This window comes from Poecilia mexicana, unplaced genomic scaffold (assembly GCF_051168715.1).
Source record: "Poecilia mexicana isolate PSO_F unplaced genomic scaffold, ASM5116871v1 scaffold_18, whole genome shotgun sequence".
NCBI classification, from domain to species: Eukaryota; Metazoa; Chordata; class Actinopteri; order Cyprinodontiformes; family Poeciliidae; genus Poecilia; species Poecilia mexicana.
The window spans coordinates 2,004,275-2,024,931 of NW_028263387.1; the positions used below are offsets into that span (position 1 = coordinate 2,004,275).

Here is a 20,657-nt window from a genome sequence, read left to right on the forward strand (position 1 = left end):
AGCACTACAAACTGATCTGGATGGTTCGTCAGACAAATATTTGGGGAAAACACAAACCTGGTTGGCAGCATAACTCCAGAGAAAGCTGACCACCTCCTCTTTCAGTTTCTGAAAGGAAAACACACATTTCAACATAAAAATCTAATCTAAAAAGCAGTCAGGCATTGTTTTCTAATGTAATAAAAAGTTCAAGAAATTATGATTTATGTTTTTTAAACATTTGTTAAAACTGCCACCATGTCATGACGGTATGTATGTGAAAAGCTCAATCTCCACCTCCTCCCTGTAGTACTATCATCACCACTCCCAACCAAGAACAACCAATTAGAGCCAGCATGAGGGTCTTAGCGCTGTCAATCATGTACACACCGCTAAGTGTGCTAATGGCAGAGAAAACATTTATTGTCATAGGAAAACTGTTTATTCGCCACTATTAGTGGTCAATGTAAGTAGCCTTAGCATTCATGGCAGACTCTGTTGTGGTGAAGCAGCTGTAGTGTAGCATAGAAATAGGGTGATTGCCAGTGTTAAGACCCTCCTCCTGGCTCTGATTGGTTGTTTCTGACAGACCAGTGTAATTGTTCTGATGTCATGGGTTCATAGGGAGAACAGGGAGGAGCTACATTTTTTCACAGATTATATGTCTCATAACAATACAGCCACAAAGGGGGTAATTTTGTGTCTTATGTGCTGGTCCCAAGCCTGGATAAATGTAGAGGGTTGCATCAGGAAGGGCATCCGGCGTAAAACATTTGCCAAATCTGACATGCGAGTCAAGAATATTATCTCCTGTATACCGGATCGGTCGAGGCCCGGGTTAACAACGACCGCCATTGATGCTGGTCAACAGGGTACCAGTGGAAATTGGACTATTGTTGGTCAGCAAAGAAGAAGGGGAGGAAGACATGTTCATATTATAGGCTGGAGAGTAAGGAGGGAGAAAATGACTTATACAGGTTGGCGAGGCAGAGAGCTAGAGATGGGACCGATGTACAGCAGGTTAGGGTGATTAAGAACCAAGATGGAACTCTACTGACAGATGCAAAAAGTGTGGTAAGAAGATGGAAGGAATACTTTGAAAAGTTGATGAATGAAGAAAACGAGAGAGAACAAAGAGGAGAAGAAGCTGCTCCTGTGGATCAGGAAGTAGCAAAGATTAGTAAGGAAGGCATTGAAAAGGATGAAGAGTGGAAAGGCAGTTGGTCCAGATGACAAACTTGTTTAGGTATGGAAGTGTCTAGGAGAGCCAGCAGTAGAGTTTTTGACAAGGCTGTTCAATGAGATCCTAGAGAGTGAGAGGATGCCTGAGGAATGGAGAAGAAGTGTGCTGGTGCCAATTTTCAAGAACAAGGGAGATGTCCAAAATTATGGTAACTAGAGAGGTATATAATTCAATTAAGTTATGGGAAAGAGTTGTTGAAGCCAGACTGAGGTCAGAAGTGGAATCTGAAAGTAGCAGTATGGTTTCATGCCAAGAAAATGAAACAGATGCAATCTATGCATTGCGGATGTTGATAGAAAAGTACAGAGAATGTCAGAGGGATCTGCATTGTGTTTTTGTAGACCTAGAGAAAATACAGTATATGACAGGATTCCAAGAGAGGAGCTGTGGTACTGCATGTCTGGAGTCTGGAGTAATAGAGAAATATGTTAAGAGTGGTGAAGGACATAAATTATAGCTGTAAGACTGTGGTGAGGTGTGCTGTAAGAGTGACAGAGGAGTTCAAGAAGGAAGTGGAACTTCAACAAAGATAAGATCGGCTCTGAACACTTTCCTGTTTGCTGTGGTAATGGACAGGTTGGCAGGTTACAGGGAACAGAAATAAAGAAAGTGAAAGATTTTAAGTACCGTACTTAGGGTCAACAGTCCGGAACAACGGCAAGTGTGAAAAAGAAGTGAAGAAACGTGTATAAGCAGGGTGGACCGGGCGGACAAAAGTGTCAGGTGTAATATGTGATAAAAGAGTATCAACAAGAATGAAGGGAAAGGTGTACAAGACGGTAGTGAGACCAGCAATGCTGTTTGTTTTAGACACAGTGGCAATGACAAAGTGGCAGGAGGCAGAGCTGGAGGTAGCAGAGATGAAGATGTTGAGGTTCTCTTTGGGAGTAACAAGGATGGATAAAATCATAAATGAATACATCAGAGAAACAGCTCATGTCAGATAAACATGAGCTGTGTAGGAGATAAAGTCAGAGAAGCCAGACTGAGATGGTTTGGACATGTACAGAGGACAGACACTGAATACATCGGTAGAAGGATGCTGAGGATGGACCTGTCAGGGCAATGACAGAGGAAGAGGAAGACCAAAGAGGAGATTTATGGATGGAGTGAAAGAGGACGTGAAGGTAGTTGGTGTGAGAGAAGAAGATGCGGAAGATAGGGTTACATGGAGACGGATGACTCGCTGTGGTGACCCCTAAAGGGAAAAAGGCGAAAGGAAAAAGAAGATATGTCTCATAAAATAATGTGACAACATAGTGATAGTTTTAACAAATATGTACAAATCATATTTTTTATAGAAGTTACTTCCTGCAGCTTTATGTAGTCTACAAAAGGAGAAGAGAAAGCAACTGAAGTACCTCATACTCCTCTGACTTCACAGTGAGCTGGGGAACCAATGACAGGAGCTCAGCTATGGCTTTAACCATCAGTGGACGGGAGTCACACTTCAGCTCAGCTCCAAGACTTTTCCATGTCGAGATGATGTCCACTACCTGAGAAACACGATGGAACCCTGATATCACTGAAAGCAAAGTCCAAATAAGCAGTGGGCTTCTCTGGGCTGAAACTGGAAACTCTGGCTGATAATTCTTGGTACAGTTACCAAGGCAACAAAGTGAACATTATTGAGAAATAAATTAGGAAAGCACTTGATCATGTGCTGCAGAGGTGGTTTACCTCTGCTTTGCACAGCTCTTGTAAGCCTTGCAAGGAGAGAGCAGCAGGGGTTGCCAGGTCTGGTCTGTTGCACTGCTTCAAAGTGAGTGAGATGGCAGCTAGCATGTCACCTCCATGCTGGTAAGGCCTGAGATGTGCACAAAGATCAGGGCTAATTAGCAGGGTGCACCAAGGACACATCATCAGTCCACTACAGATGAAACAACCATTCACACTCAAATCTCTAAAAACAGGCAACTTTAGAAGATCCACTGACTCTAACCATCATATTTTTGGACTGCAGAAGGAAGCTTGAAATGTATTTAGGCTGACCCTTCAGTCGTGGCGGAGGGTTGCTGTGTGAGGTGGGAGCTCAGTAATGTGGAAATTGCAGCTCAGAAGAGGAGCTGCGCCTCAAAGGCAGAGCTAGGTCCACCCAGCGTTTTGCACAGCTGTATGGTTACCATGGAGATTCAAGGATTTCTCAAACATGCATGAAGGAATCAAGGCAACACTCCAGGTATGATTTGGATGAGAGAATAACATTCTAACATAACTTAAACCTCAAGAAAATATTTTAAATAATACTGCCCTTTACATCTAAAATTATTCATTTTTAAGAACTCATGGGGCTAACTTATATTATACCAGAAATAATCTATAGAAAGAATAGTCAGAACCTGTGTTTACTGATGATACAAATGATTTGTTGATGTAAAACAGAATGAGATGTTTTTCTGAGAAATATTACACTTTGCTTTATTCTTGTTTTCCTCAAAAATGTGCATCCCAAGGCTGCACTTTTATGCTCACACAGTAGTCGTTTTGTCTTTTTATCTGCTGGCCACTCACTTCAAAGATAGCATACAGCACTGCCCCCTTAGACCACTGTATGGTAGGCCTTCATGGGAACACAGTGTAGGCATTTTAAGCTGGGCTTATGGTTGACATATGTACAATCTGCAAAGAATCAGGTTAAAACAACTTTTGAAGAATTTATACTCTGTATGGGTAGCCCATATTCTCCTAGACTCTAGGGGGCACTATAGAGTGCCTACAGCAGCCAAAATATGTTTTCGAAGTAAAACGATACAGCTGTTAGTAGCAACATGGCAACACCAGTGAGTGTGGTGATTATATTGTTTTTGTGGGCCAAATCATTAGTACATCTGTCTTTGTGAACCTCCAGTAGTAGGAGTCATTGCTAGTCCTCCATGTTTTTCCACGTGAAACTGTTACAATATTTACAATAGTTACAATATTTCAGAGGTGCATGGTGCAGAAAATTTGTGTGGAGAGATGTGATTGCTAAAAAGCTTAAATCAAGTTTCAGATGACATCATTTCAGCAGTTTCACACTTGAGTGTTTCACTACTCTGCAGCAATCCTACACTTGTGCTTATCTGTCACAGTCAGTAACAAAAAAGGTCGGATCAGAACAGTGACTCATTTCCCATCATTTGAGTTACAAAGTAGGTCAGTAGACTCAGTTCTTTAGTGAATGTCACAATTCTGTCTCCTCAATATCCTCCCCAGTGTCCAAAAATATGATAATTTTGTGACTAATCAAGTATTTCAAATGTTTTATGTTTGTAAAGAAAGTGTTCCATTAAGAGTTTTAGTTTATTGAGTGTGTAAAATACATTAGTTTACAGTTGACTAAGATGTGCAGTTGATCAAAACAGAAAGCAAAACTTTACATAAACTAGAGACCAGAAACCGTTCATGGATCTCTGCTCAGTGCACTCTCTACACACACATCCTATTCCATCAATCAAATGACGCACCTCTCTTTGCAGATATCCCTGAGGCAGGCGGCCCTAGCCACCGTCTGCTCCCACTGAGTGTCCTTACCCACCACCAGTCTGATATCCTGCTGACCCAGAAGGCCCTGCAGTTCTGGGTAGACTCGGTCCTTTGGAGACCCAGGAACAAAGTCATCAAAAAGGATTTTTTTGAAAAGGTTCACACGGAAGAATATAACAGGAATGACTGGCATTTTATTGCTGACCTGTCTTTTCCACAGAACAGTCATCAGGCGCATTGCAACAGCTCTCAGCTTGGGTGAACTAGCCAGCATGTGGAGAGTCTGCAGCACCATGGGGACACAAAGCTGGGAAAGAGCACAGTGTCCTCATAAGGCTTACAAGACAAAACCTTTACTCTGTGCTTCATTACATTTTAAATATCAAGTCACTGTACCTTATGGGTGCCGAGGTTTGGCAGGCTGTTAAGCACAGAATGGATCAAATCTGGATTTGTTTCCTTTGACAGTTTGAACAACAGGACAGGGATGAGAGAGGGGACCTGCAGACACACAAATTCAAATCAGAACAACTTTATTAATCCCTGAGGGAAATAAATTGTTGTTCTAACAGTTAGAACAACTAACTGTTAGTTAGTTAGATTCTAACTAACTAACTAAGGTTATTCAAAGAGTTGGAAAAGATGTGGGCAGGAAGGATCTTCCGTATAATAGCACATCTGAAGAAGCCTCTGACTAAAGACACTATTGTTGTAAAGTAGTTTCATGAAGAGGATGATCAGGGTTGTTTTATGAAGAATCCTTCTTTGCACAAGAATCTTCAGAGATTCCACAGTCATCCTCAGAATTACATTTTAATAAGATGATGTTTTGTTTTATGTCTTTTGCCATTTGTTTGTCAAATACTTAATGAGACATTTTTACCGTGTTTGATGTTTGTTGTAAATGACATAATACTCACAGACGAACAAGATAATTAGTCCAAGTTTATCGTTTGTTGAACGTTCAGAAACTACAGTGGCTGTAATGTGCCACAGTAAAGGTAAACAAAGGTAAAATAACCTGAACAGACGATCAACTCTAAACCACTCCTACCTTTTTATTCTCCGTCTCTTTTTGTCGTTTAAGCACACCTGTTGCCGTGGCAACCGCCTGCACTCCTCGAGCCGAGCAGTGATTACATTAAAAACATTTAGTCCACTTTGAAGAATTGTGTCTGGCAGCTGAAGGAGGAACAGCTTATCCTGCTCTCTCCCGTCCTTACTGATAACTTTACCTGTGAATTATTTTTAAAGTTACAATTTTTATAGTTATTTTACATTATCGACATCATAACTGGATTACTTCAAGCCTAAGGACCGGGAGATTTTCTCACTTTTAATTATTACCTTACTTTTCTTCACCTCCAAGTTAAACTAGGGCAAAATGCCCCCGTCCGACCCCAAGGACATTAACAGTATTCTACAACGACTTCAGTTTTTAGAAAAGAAGATTCAACGCCTGGAGGTGAACTTTGAGATCAATGCTACCTGTGGATATGAAACAACTCTTCCTCAAACCAGCGGAAAGGTTGTACACCCTACACCAAGCAGCTCACCCTGGATCGCTCAGGGCGCCAAACCGAAACAAAAGTCTCACACTGCAGATCCCATGAGACGACTAACAGGGAGAAACCCTCACCTGGACGAAACAGTGTGGCCGGCTCTGTCCGAAACCCACCTTCAACTTCAACACCTGCTCCGCCAAAGAATAGCAAACAAGCAGCTGGAACCAAAACGGCCCCACCGACCCAGCTCCCAAGGACAACGCGACCAGCCCAAGCCTCAAAACATTCCGACTCCGTGGGAATCCCACTGAAAAACAGATTTTCTGCACTCCAGCCTGAGCCTCTGAGTGAAAACCCACCTTCAAACATCAACAATGAGGCTAAACCAACACATCCACCCCACAAAGCTCCGAAGGACAAAATGACCACCAGGAAAACGAAAAGTATGCAAAGAGTGCTTATTGTTGGAGATGAGACAGTAAATGGAATCAGTCATGTTTGCAATCCCAAGAAAACGAGAGTGGTTTCTTTTCTTGGTGACACTGTATCTGATTTGACTCGCAAAGTGCTCTCTCTAACCACTGATCAGGCAAACATTGAGACTTTAGTTGTGCATGTTGGAGCCAACGATCTGGCAAAGCAAAAATCGGAGATTCTGAAAAAGGACTTTAATATTCTTCTGGACACTATGGGAAAATTAAAAACAAAGTTATTTCTCAGCGGTCCAATTCCATCGCCTCAATGGGGAGACGAAAAACATTCCAGGCTGGGCATGATAAACAAATGGCTGATTAAAACCTGCTCTATCAGCTCAGTGACCTTCATCGATAACCTCTGGATCTACTGGCAGCGCTTTCACCTCTTTGGAAGAGGAGGACGCAATCTTAACAAACATGGAATAAGGCTGCTCACTGCAAACATTTTTCATTTTATCAACAAGAACAACAATGTGACCATCGCTTCAGAAGAACAGGCTCAAGGATGTCTCACTAGGATGGAACCCTCCGCTTATCAGAAGCAGTGTCCCAAAACAAAGTGTTGGGGACAGAATGACTGGTTCCCCTCCTCTTTCCCCCCTCTCTAATCTCTCCTCCCTCCCTCATCCTTTCCCCCTCCCTCCCTGCTCCTACACTCACTCACAAGATCAGAGTTTCCCAGGAAGTCAATCACTAAAGAGAGTCGGGCTGCACCTGAGCCGCCTGAAGATGCTGATGGAGGATCCGGGTCAGAGAGGAGGACGGACAGACTCCTCCTCCTCCCAGCAGGATGGTGTGGATCAACGGGTTCGCCTTGGCACCCCTCTCCTTAGCACTAACATAGCAGTATCTAAGCCACCTGCCTCTGACCTCCCAGAGGATCCAGTGCCCTGCATTTCTGAGGTCTGAGACCGGGGTCCAGACATTATCTTTACACCCGTCTTCCTCCAGAATGTGTCTGGCCCCCCGACATTACATAGCAGGACATTACCTGTCTGGATCACTACAAGAAAAGTTAGAAAAAACAGAAATTCAAAAAGCAGCGGTCTTAATTCAAACCTCAGACTGATTGCTTGCCTAAATGAACCTCAGACTGAATAACTTCCAGCCCCCAAGTCACTTAAACTAGCTCTTTTAAATACCAGATCTCTCTGTGCTAAAGCTCTATTAATTAATGATTTCATCACCGAGCATAATATTGATGTTTTATTTCTGACAGAAACATGGCTGAATGACAATAATGAAGCAATCGTACTAGTTGAATCAGCGCCTCCTACATACAATTTTTTAAGTGAGAATAGAAAACACAAAAAAAAAAAAGGAGGAGTGGCTTCAATATTTAAGAATACCATCAACTGTAGTAAAATCTCTTTGGGTAATTTCACGTCTTTTGAGTATCTTGGAATAGAGGTAAAAGGCCACAAACGAACTTTGACACTAATTTTATACAAAACCCCAACATATGTGGAAGGTTTCTTTACGGACTTGAATGAACTTCTATCTCTCTTATGCATTGATTATGATTGTTTGATAATTGTCGGTGATTTCAACATTCAAGTTGACAACCCCCCAAGACCGAGGGGCAAAAAAGCTCTGTAATATATTAGAGTTTTGGTTTAACACAACATGTCAAACAAGCAACACACACTCATGGACACACACTGGACCTGGTTATCAGTAAGGGTGTGAATATTTCCAGTGTCTCTGTAACTGATGTTGCCCTGTCGGATCACTTTGCTGTTATCTTTGAATGTTCTTTATCCTTTAACCCACTTGTACAAAAAGCTACTATCACAAAACATACTTTTACAGAAAACACAGCAGAAACATTTAATCAAATCTACTGTTTTTCCTCGTCCTTAAGCTATAATGACGAAGATAAGTTGGTAGATGATTTTCAGTGCAAGCTTTCAGATATCATTGACTACATTGCCCCCATTAAAGTGAAGGTTGTGTCTGGTAGGAAGAAATCTCCATGGAGAAATGCACAAGCAGTTCAATCTGCAAGACAACTCTGCCGTAGGGCCAAACGGAAATGGCGTAAAACTCAATTGCACGTTTATTATGACATCTATAAAGAAAGACAACGTAACTATCACTCAACAGTACCACATGCAAGAGAGGCTTTCTTTGCAGATGTCATAAACAAAAATGCTCAAGCTCTATTTGCTACTGTTGACTGAACTTCAATCTAATGCCGCCTGCAACAAGTTTTCCAGTTACTTTTCAGAGAAAATTCAAAAGATCAGAGGATTAATCTGCACATCCACCCCAAAGCCAGTACCAATGCTGTGCCCAAACAAAACAAATGCAGGAAAAATGACCCAATTTCAACTACTTCATTATAAAACCCTAGAAGAAATTATAAGTCAATTAAGCTCCAGTTCATGCTGTCTGGATGTCCTACCCACACATTTCTTTAAGAAAGTTATGCCTGTCGTTGCTAATGATCTGATCCAAATAGTAAACTCATCGCTCTCTTCAGGTGTTTTCTCCCAGGCTTTGAAAACAGCAGTTATCAAACCACTGATAAAAAAGAACAATCTAGACAAATCACTACTGCAGAATTACAGGCCGATCTCCAACCTCCCATTCATCAGCAAAGTTACTGAAAAAGCAGTTTTTAAACAATTAAATAGCTTCCTAACAATAACCAACCGCTTTGACTCCTTCCAGTCTGGTTTTCGTGCTCACCACAGCACGGAGACGGCCCTTGTAAAAGTGTTCAATGACATCCATATAAATACAGACTGTGGGAGAACCACAGTGCTGGTTCTGTTGGACCTCAGTGCAGCTTTCGACACCGTTGACCATGACATTTTACTGAATCGACTGGAGAGTTGGGTCGGACTCTCCGGTCCAGTGCTCAACTGGTTTGAATCTTACATAAAGAACAGGGATTTCTTTGTTTCAATCGGAAACTTCTCATCAGAGAGGTCAAAAGTCACATGTGGGGTACCCAAGGTTCAATCCTAGGACCCCTTCTTTTCAATATTTATATGCTCCCACTGGCTCAGGTTATAACAGGAAATAAGATTAGCTACCATAACTACGCGGATGATACACCGCTCTACATCACGATGTCACCAGGTGACTCCGAACCCATCCAATCACTGAACAGATGCTTAGAACAGATAAATGTGTGGATGTGCCAAAACTTTCTCCAGCTGAACAGAAACAAAACTGAAGTTATTATCTTTGGAGCTAAAGAGGAGCGAACTAGAGTCAATGCACAGCTTCAGTTATTACAACTGAAAACCAGCGATCAGGCCTGAAACCTGGGAGTAGTGATGGACTCTGACCTGAACCTTCAGAGCCACATTAAGACAGTCACAAAGTCGGCCTTCTATCACCTGAAGAACATTTCCAGGATTAGAGGACTAATGTCTCAGCGCGATCTAGAGCAGTGGTTTCCAAACATTTTCTGCGCCCCCCCTATGGATTACAAATGGCTGTCTGGTAGAAACGACGCATGTGAGGGGGGCGTGGGGGGATGAATGTACGTAGCTGAAAATAGACACCAACATCGGTAGCCTACAAGGTACTTGTTAAGCTTAAGGTTCTGTATTGATATTAGCTAGTCATCTTTTAGCTAACATTACCTGCATCCAACAGCTTTACTCAACTCAGTCGGTTAGTTTGGAGGGAAAAACTGTGAAAAGTTCTTTGCGTTTTGCTGGTTTGCTGCCGTGATTCTAACACAAACCTACGTAGCTCCGCACAGCAGCAGCAGGTCTCCTTCACAGGTGTAAACCCAGCGCAAGATTAAACAGTTTTAACTGCTGATAATAGTGACAGAGGACACAAATATGGGAAGTGTGGAAGCCTCTACTGTATCAAATTGACATAGGAATAACAGAGAGTTGGCCATTCTAAGGTAAAAGCCCAGCGCATACAGTGTTCATGTTTTTTTTTTTTTTCATCCAGACGGCTTCCCGCGCCCCCCCTGCAATGACACGGCGCCCCCCCTAGGGGGCACGCCCCACAGTTTGGGAACCTCTGATCTAGAGAAACTCATCCATGCGTTTATCTTTAGCCGCATTGATTACTGCAACAGCGTCTTCACAGGTCTATCTAATAAATCAATCAAACAGCTGCAGCTGATCCAGAACGCTGATGCTGGCGTTCTCACTAAAACCAGGAAGATAGAGCACATAACACCAGTTTTAAAGTCCCTACACTGGCTCCCTGTAGCTCAAAGAATAGACTTTAAAATACTGTTGTTAGTTTATAAATCACTCAACGGTTTAGCACCACAATACCTTAAAGATCTGTTATTGATGAATCAACTGTCTAGACCCCTCAGATCTTCTGGTTCTGATCTGCTCTGCATCCCCAGAACCAGAACCAAACGAGGAGAAGCAGCATTCAGCTTCTATGCACCACAGATTTGGAACAAACTTCCAGAAAACTGTAAAACAGCTGAAACACAGGGTGCCTTTAAATCTCAACTTAAAACCCACCTGTTTAGTTGCTTATGGCTAAATTAGGGTTATAGTGTGGGTTTTGATGTCTTCAATGTTTTTAATGTTTTTATCTTTACTTTTCATCTAGTTATTAACTTCATTTTATTTCTCTTTCACACTGTCTATGTAAAGCCCCCCAGAAAATGTCCCAGTTCAACGAATCTATATCTAGGGGTGTGAGAATCCTTGTTAAATGACGTTTAACTAAAGTCCTACGGGGTTTAGAGTCCCAGTTGACGGCGTTTCAACTAAAAACCTAGAGTTTGGAGTCCTTGTCAAACGGTGTTTTTGACTAAAGTCCCAGAGGGTTAGAGCCCCAGTTAAACGACCGTTAAACGATATTTAACTGAAGTCCAAAAAGGGGTGCGGGTTTTAATGTTTTTATCTTTTTTAATCTTTTTCAAAATGTCTTTCTCTTTCTCACTGTTTATTCAATGTCACATGCTGTTTTTATTTTAATTATGTGAAGCACTTTGAAATGCCTTGCTGCTGAAATGTGCTATACAAATAAAATTTGATTGATTGATTAGGTTTTCAGGCTTGATATTTATTTTGCGATCATTAATAAGCGCTCCCTGAACACAGCGGTGGTTGATTAGTTAATTTTAAACTCCTGCTCTGCTAGTTATTTAGGTAATGGAAGCGAAACGCACAGAATTGCGCAACACCTTGTTGAAACAATACTTACTGAGATTATTATTTTTGTTGGATCATTAATTTGAACATGTTTTGTTGATATTTTGCTCTTTAATAAAGTTACAAACATTTTGATAAGGAGCCAGAGGAGGACGTGCTGGTCTCAGCCTCCTGGCGGCGTTCAGTTTGTCACCTAATGCTGAGATCGACTCAAACCCTTCCGCAATCAACGTATTGCAGCCCTACTCTAGTAAAGCACGAACAGTTCAGAAACAATATGAAATGAGGAAAAAAATATTTATTAACTGATTAAGTCGTGTTTTAGATTGTTTTTGAAAAACTAATCAGATATGACTGATTAGTGGGTGAACTCACGGCTGCACAGTGAACCCATTGATTTCTTACAGCTCACAACCACTCCCATCTCTTGCAGGTACTGCGTACTCCCGCTAAATCTTTTACGGGTACGCAGTAACCGACCGTACCCCTTTACTTTCACCCCTGTATATAAGTTTCTGCTCTTTTTCTTTCACAATTTCTTTTAGTTGTTACATAAACTATTTATATTTATAACTGATTGAATGAAATAAAAAAATGGAACAAACTGAAATAAAAAAGATTAAGTGGATAATAAACTGAGGTTAAATTCCAATTGAATAGTCCAATTCTCCCCCCTGCTGACAGGTATTTATAGAGTGTAGACCTAAATGTGTAGAGACACATTAGCTAATGCTTCCTATTGATGCTGATTGGTCGTGATTTTGCAGGTTTTTACAGTTTTTTTTTATGTCAATCAGCAGGTGTCCTGTGGTGTCTGAGCCCTAACCCTGAATTCCACTAGCTGGATAAAACCTCCACTAGAGGGAGCTGTGGGCCAAGTCTTCCAGAGACCAGCAATCAGTTGCTGTGGGCAGAGCTTTAAACAATGACTCTATTAACCTGAGTTCAACTTCAGACTGACCAATGAGAGCTTCAGATTTAAAGGGCTGACTGATCAACAATGCAGATGATTCCTTTCAGTGCTGAGGTTACAGGTCACAAGTGTCACATCTGTTGCACACAAAAGCTCTGCAGTAAAACAGTCTAATCTGCATACAGCATCAGTTCTTCCATGCAGCATCGCTGTTACATGGCAACTACTTCACTTGTCACGCCTATGAGCAAAATGAGGATGAAAATGCAAGGTTTCCTTTTAAGTGAAACTTCTTTATTAGAAATGTATTCTAAAAAGTCATAAATCCTCCGCAGAAAGCTCTTTCATCTTCTAATAAAAAGCAGGTGCAAAGTATCAAATGCAATAAGCTACTGAGAAAAAAATTCAATGGATTCAGATATGCCAATAAACATCGACCCACACATCAAACCTCCAACCCAAGTGGCACTTTGGGAGCAATTAGGGCAGAAGGGGTATACTCCGGGGTGTCTTACAAGCCTTAGTAATGAGGAGCCTTTAACATAGTGTGATATTTCACATCATCTTCCTCAGTTAGCAATTCCATTTACATTCCCTGAGGGCCAGAGAGAAGCCTTTCCCTTTAAATGTCTTTCTTTATCATCTGCAGAGGACTCAAGAGCAGAAGCCAGGTTATGGAAGCTACCTCTGTTGTTTGAACATTTGCTGAAGTAATAAGATTACATTACTGTAGATACAGGAGTTCTGCAGATTGCACTGTAACTGCAGACCTTCCTACAAAATGCTAAAAAGTTGGAGCTTTTAGCATACCGTCTTTGAGAAGAGCAAAGATGAAAGAAGTTGTTTATTATTAAATATCCATCAGCTGTGAGCTCCTACAAGGAGCTGCGGTTGTCACGGTGACATTATGTGCACCATACTGTCAGAATTAGATCAAACGATTTCCTAAAGCTCTGCATCCGACTTTTGCAGTTGAGAAATGCAGCAGTTGATGGCAGTTCTGCAACAATAAACATCAGGAGAACACATCAGGAGCATCATGTGCATCAGGCCAATGCACACACAATGTGCATTATATTTCATCAGCATTCTTGTTTTTAATTTATTATGACTGTAGATTTTGAGAAATGTCAAAATATTTAAGATTTTCTACCTGGCAGGGATCGGCAGCAGCGATGGCCTGGCTTGCTTTCAAAGCCAGGAGGCAGATATCCTCCTGAGCCGTGATGAGGAGGTAAGTCACAATGAGAGCAAGGGAAGAGGACAGGCGCTGGCTGGACGTTAGAGCAGAGGTAACCGCCAGCAGCCAATCAGTGGCCGCACAAGGATCATAAGAAACTTTGTCCAATATGGACAAAGTCACGCTGAGCTCAGCATACCAGGAGCTGAGAGGGAGGGTCAGCATTGGGCCAGGCTGAGGATGAGAACAGAAGAGGTTAAAAAAGAATCACAACAGAATAAGATTTCAAAATTGTTTTGACAATCTACACATTGTAAAAATATGCCCAACTCATGAACTTTTTCATGTTACAGCCACAAACTTCAATGAATCAACTTTAAAGGGATTTGATACAACAAACCAAGACAAAGTAGTGCATCATTGAAAAATCTTAACTGATTTATAACACTTTTAATGATTGTCTGCATCTGTGTGCAGCCCCCATTACTACAAAAAATCCAGTGCAGCTAACTGCCTTCAGGGGTCACCCAATCAGTAAACAGAACCCACCAGCTCATCTGATTGTGTTGTGCTGCCAACACAATCCGATAGGGAATCTGACAAAAATATGTCAAATGTCAGGCATTTATTTGTAAATATGTTGAAAACTCTCTTTCTACTTTCACTTTATATATTTGTGTTGATTTGACACAGAAAATTTAAATAACAGATGGAAGTTAGTGACTTTAACAAGACAAAACATGAAAAAGATGAAAGGTTGTGAATACCTTTCACAACCTGTACCTGCAGTGCCATTCCTAAACATGGCACTACATGGCAATGTAGGAATGGCACTACATTCCTAAACACCAATCAGAGCAGATGTAGCTTCAGATGTAGCTCTCACAATGAAGACTAGCTGGTGGATCTTTTTGCTGCTTCTGTCTGACTGTTGGTTCCCAATCGCTAACCTCTAAACCAAACCTGTCAAAGCTGTATGCAACTATATCTTAAATCAGAAGAATGTATTCAGTGTATTAAAAAAGTCTTGTGTTTTTCTCTCAACAGCTGAACAGAGACAGAATAAACAACAGCAAGTTAGGTTTGAGAAAGAAGCTGGGTACCTGCCGGGCCTTTTTTGCAGGTTTGTTGATGCTGCGTAACAAGCTGTGGGCCAGACTCTGGTTTAAGCTGTGCGTCACTGGGTCAGCCAGCGGTTCAGTGAGCTGAGAGCAGGAGAGCAGCTGCAGCACGGGAAGAACCAGGACAGGACTCAGCCAATGAGACAGCTCCTCTTTTTCTGGAGATAAACACAGAGCTGCAGGAAAAAAAAAAAGAAAGTCACAACAATGTCAGAATAACATTTTTTTTTTAAACCATATCAATGAAGTAGAATTTGAAATCAAATATTTTCCCATTCTTTATTTTTTTAATATATATATATATTGGAGCAAATATATTTAATATATGTATTAAAAATCTAAATACTTTAAAACCAATGATAGTTACTGGAGCAAGTGGACAATTACGATGAAGAATTATGGCCACACAATGAGATTTTTGATCATAATAGTACAATAAAGATGCAACATTGCCACAACAAAAATGTAAAATTATGAGAAAGTTGTTTTAATGAGAGCAAGTTCTGACAGACAAGTTTGTCTAGTCCACGGCTTTTTGTTTGATAAAGATTCAGTTGTTTGTTCAATCATTTCAAAGTCCTGCTACTGGTAATAATAACTTGATGCTGATGTGTCAAAAGACAAAGTATTTCCTTATGTGTAAAACCATTATCAAAGAGTAACTTCACAAGATGCTCAACATTCCTCATTTTTTATGCAGTAGTTAATTTTTTCTTTCATTTTCCCAATATTACAACTTTATTCTGGTAATGAGTTTATTCTCATGTTATTTATTTAGATTTTGTTGTTGTACGACTTTTTCTCATATTATTATGACTCCCGTTCATTCTAGTAAAGATCTCCTGTCAGTCCTGCAACAATTATGAAGAGTTCTTCATAATTGTTGCAGGACTGACAGGAGATCTTTCCTGCACACATCATCACTATCCACAATGACTCTTTGAAAATACTTGGATGATATAAGTTATAACAATTTTTTATATCACAAAGAGTGCACCTTTACCCTCAGTGCACCAAAGAGTGCACTGAGGGTAAAAGTAGTGTTCTATTCAGGTCCTGCAGTTCAGGCAGAAGCTTAAATCATTCATGCATTGTGAAGAAATGAGACTTCACAGTTGGTCCATATTCACCCAGAGGTTTTAGAACTGAACTGAATGTTCAGGTGCATAACAAAAGAATTGAAGGAGGGTATCTTACCATGTGTATAATCATATTACATTTACATAGACTGATTGAAAACTTAAAACGTACAGCCATTTTGGGTTCAAATACACATTCCTTTGTTGTGTTTTGGGTATAAAGGTGATCAATTTGAACTACTGTGGCATCATTTCACTGAGAAATATTTTTATATAGATTTAGTCTTACCCAGCCTAAACAGACTGTTCTGCTGATCTGGAGGAGCCTCACACAGAAGCAAGGCCACACCCATCATCAGCTCATCCACAGGCCATGTCTACAGAACACAGAAGTAGCAGTGTTCATTGTTTATATGAACCCTGCTCATTATTCCTTTTTATTAGGCTTCCTTGGAAGCCTAATAATGATCGTTAATCTCTTCCTTTCCAGTTCAGAGAGAATAGCAATTTCAACTCATCCAGCATCTGATAAAAATGTGCCTGACCTTGCATGCAGGGAGGAGTTTCTGTATTAGGCTGAGAAGTGGTCTGCAGTCTCCATTTAACTTCAAGCATTGGTGACATGCACACAGCAGCTGCACAAGCAGTCTGGCTCTCTCCGTTGCCCAGAGCTCTCCAGGGGCATCCATAAGACCCTGAAGCAGAGCGTCCACAAATCCACACAGTTCCAGCACTGCCTCCACACTGTTCACCTGCAGTGACAAACAGAAACATTTTTCAGCCACCATGTAAAGTATAAAATCAGAATATGATAGCCCTTCATTCTACACAGGCGATACTTAAAGTATAAAGTACCAAAAGTATTATTTAATTTAGCTATTGTAAATCTAATTGTACACAAATCACATGTGGGGTACCTCAGGGCTGCATACTTGGTCCACTTTTACTGAAGGTCCACTTTTACCCAAAGGTATTTATCCAAAATGACATAATGGGAGTGTTGTCCACAGCTCATGCGTGCTCACAGGACACCCACAGCCCGGCCACAATATGCCCACTTTTCCGTATTTACCCTCGCAAAGTGAGAAACAGCAGCCAAAGGAGACACCCAACTTGGTGTGTCTCCCAATCTTGAAAGAAGCAGACAGGGTTGTCCACTCTCCTCCTCACTGTTCTCAATATTCACTGAACTGCTAGTTGCTCCAATTCATCAAAACAAACATCTGGAATTCAAACAGCTGACAGAATCTGCAAAATTTGTTTTCATGCTAACAATCTTTTCTTCTTTCTGTAAATGCAAACCAGTCTCTTCCAGAGATGACATAAATAATACATTTTTAATCATTTCAGACAACTATCAACAGAAAATGATCAAAGGCAGCGTCCTCATGCGCGGCCTGCTGCAGTCTCTGAGTGGATGCATGAATTTGCCTCGTCTAAAGACAGTAACTGCCTTTAGACACTTCCATGGTGACGGCAGCTTGTAGTGGTTCTACAAGCACAAAAACATGTCAGGCTAGGACAGCGGCTCTGATGTTCACAACTTATCTTTTCCAAATGTCTTTGCAAAGATTCTAGAATATCTGCACTTAAGAAATTATGTTTTGTTAACATGAAAAATATTCACTCATGATTTGTAACAGAGGAAACAGTTCTGTTTTCTTTTATCGTTTTGTGTACTTTGTAGATTCAGTCAGGGGGAGCACAGATTGCAGTTTTCTAGCCAATCCCTAATCTGCCGAATACGATTTTGGCCGATTTTTTTTCTAAAACGTCATTAAATATAGCGCCAAAATCACCATGTTGGCAACAGTGGGGTGACTGTTGTTAACCGCTCATGTGCAGACATGACCTGGTGGAAAGATCTGTCATCAGCCCTCACTCACAGCAGAGCAAAATGGCAAAGCGGATCATTTTCAGACCTAATATCGGTGGAAAGATCGGTTTCACAAACAAGTTTCCGACGATTGCGATTTTCCAAAATGGAGGAAACCAGGGCCGATTTATTGGCCAGCCCATTTGTTGCACTACCCTTAATCAAGTCAATTTTGTAATTCACCATTAACTAGTAAGCAAAAAGTTCTTATTAAAAGAGATCATCAGTGACCTGTAAATATGAAACCAGCTGACAAAGGCAGAGCAGCAGACTGTCAGACACCACTGCAGTGTTCTCGTGGTCCTTGCTCTTGGGCATCCATCCAGCCCCTGGCTTTGTGGGCAGCAGCACCCTGAGCAGGCTCTGTCGGAGGAGTGCGTGCTGGGACTTCCTCTGAGGCTCGCAGTACAGATACCGGAGGAAGGGAACCAGCATGTTGATGTAAGATGCTTTATTCCTGGGGAACAGAACCACAGAATGAGGTAATTTGACTAATAAAACTTTAGTTTGTCTACAAACTCAGACATGACCTGGTGACAGACACTTACACATTGAACTGAACACATCAAACCCATGCGGTGACAGAGGGAGACCCCCACCTCAGCCATGCTTACCTGTCAGCAGCCTGACAGATGAAGTCATGGATCTCCAGCAGCAGCACCGGCCAGCAGTCTGCTCGGTTTTCCAGTGCTGTGATGTATGGGTGTGGACAGCTCCTGCACAGCAACAAAGGAGCAAAAGTCAAACACTTCTCATAGTTTCCCCCAAAGATTGCCGATTACAGCAAGATGGAGTCTGTGAAGCTACCTGAGGCAACATGTTATCCATCCGAGTTTGAACAAGTCAACAAGGAGGATGGAACACCACAAACACACAAGTTCAGTCTGCAATAAAGCACCATCCATCAGACAAAATCATCCTTAATAATGAGAAATAGGGTGAACCCATAAATTAGCCCTCCAAGTTGATCATTTTGGGAGATCAACCGATACTTACACATCAATCTTATTTTCCTCCTCCAATCTTATTTTCCTCCTCAAAGGTCTGAAAATCAGTCAGTCCTCTTCTGCTCTGCTATGAGCAGAAGGCTCATAGCAGAGCCTTCTGCTCCTGGTGTCAGGTCATGACCTGGTGTCATGTCTACACAGGACGGTGACATGACCTGGTGTCAACAACAGGTCATGTCGTTGACACAGATTTTTTTTTTTTTTCAGTAAGATTTTTTTCCCTTTGTGAACCCATCATACCCAAGCTATGACTGATTGCACAGACAACAACACTCTTCAGTGTGGAAGCTGTTACTGGGGAAATCCACAATCCAAGTGGAAGCTGTTGTTAATCCTCCAGCCCACGGCAGGACAGAGGTTAACACAACAGTGTTGTTGGTGGGGGGTCAGCACCAGCAGCAGGTCCACTTCCCCAGTGACTTCCATCAATCAGCGAGGAAGGGAGGGAGGGAGGAAAGAAGGAAGGGAAGATAATGTACGGCCTCTGCACTTGTTGAACCCACACTAATAACTGAGCCACTCAGCATCCCCCACAGACTTATCTTACAGAAATATTTAAATAATGAAAACTTAACATATCTAAACTCCAAGAAACCAAAGCAGTGACTTGCTCTGTGATCAGTAGCTGATCAATGATCTTTAAAAAGCCTGATACAGATTTTTTTTCTAACTGAAAAGTCAGAATAAAAAGCAACAAAGTCTCTAAGTTGGCAACAGGGGGGTTCACTATTGTTAACTGCACATGTGCAGATGTGACCTGGTGGGCGATCTGTCGGTCAGTTCCCTCTCATGGCAGAGCAGAAGAGGACAGTGGCCAAATTTTGCATAGGCAGACAAGATCAATAGATAAGATTGGTTTCTGATGTAAGTATTGACCAGTTGTCAATCTGAAAAGATAAAGAAAATCAAGCCCAATTTATCAGCCAGCCGAATTATCAGTGTTCCCCTAATCATTTTAAACATTTAATTGTTGGGGGGAAAAAAAGAACTGAATTATGCCAGATGATTTTGAATGTTTTATAGACATTAGAAATAAAATCGGCGGTTCAGACAAACAAAACCAGAAATTGGTATCTGTGAGTAAAATCTCTAGAAATGCATCAATACTCTGCATAATCTCACACAGATTAAAACAGGCATGGAAATAAGAAATGCACTGAGAAATTGTCTGATTGGAGGAGTCAGACAATTCTATGCTTGATCAACCATGCACAGCAAGATTTTTTTTTTCTTTGTTAACCCATCATTCCCAAACTCTGACTGATTGCACAGACAACACTCTTCAGTGTGGAAGCTGTTACTGGGGAAAGAAGCTCGGCTCAGTTAGAAGGCATGTCGGCTATGTTATAAGACCTACAATAAAAACTCTATTGAAGACATTCATGATCAGTCATAAAGCCTCCATCTCAGTCTAGTTCTTTATTTCAGCCCAAATGTGCAGATTACCATTTGACTGAGCAGACAGGACAGATAGATGACATGGGAAGGCCTGCAGGGGGCAGTCAGGATGGACTGCACCATTACAACCAGACCTACATCCCATGAGAAACAAGGTGATGAGACCGACACAGGCCTGGAGCTCCCCTCATCCCACTCAGGGTTAAAGTACTCCACGTCTCGGGGGCAGATTGCAAAGGGCTGTTGGCTACGACCAACAATGGCCATCAGTGTGCATCCTTCATTAATCCTGCAGCATTTACAGTTACCCAGC

At 41.4% G+C, this 20,657-nt stretch overlaps 1 protein-coding gene across 2 annotated transcripts in view; it reads right to left on the reverse strand.

The window, feature by feature from the left end:
• Nucleotides 1–20,657, reverse strand: part of focad (focadhesin) — a 106,212-nt gene that overhangs the window by 63,486 nt on the left and 22,069 nt on the right. For both annotated transcript variants that reach the window (XM_088016079.1, XM_088016078.1), the window contains exons 6-17: nucleotides 18,554–18,655; nucleotides 18,171–18,396; nucleotides 16,609–16,815; nucleotides 16,353–16,440; nucleotides 14,967–15,160; nucleotides 13,837–14,097; nucleotides 5,084–5,188; nucleotides 4,893–4,994; nucleotides 4,669–4,796; nucleotides 2,903–3,029; nucleotides 2,584–2,718; nucleotides 58–108 (exon numbers count right to left, since the gene is read on the reverse strand). In XM_088016079.1, the coding sequence (XP_087872205.1) occupies nucleotides 58–108; nucleotides 2,584–2,718; nucleotides 2,903–3,029; nucleotides 4,669–4,796; nucleotides 4,893–4,994; nucleotides 5,084–5,188; nucleotides 13,837–14,097; nucleotides 14,967–15,160; nucleotides 16,353–16,440; nucleotides 16,609–16,815; nucleotides 18,171–18,396; nucleotides 18,554–18,655 (1,726 nt within the window). The remainder of the gene's footprint in view (nucleotides 1–57; nucleotides 109–2,583; nucleotides 2,719–2,902; nucleotides 3,030–4,668; nucleotides 4,797–4,892; nucleotides 4,995–5,083; nucleotides 5,189–13,836; nucleotides 14,098–14,966; nucleotides 15,161–16,352; nucleotides 16,441–16,608; nucleotides 16,816–18,170; nucleotides 18,397–18,553; nucleotides 18,656–20,657) is intronic.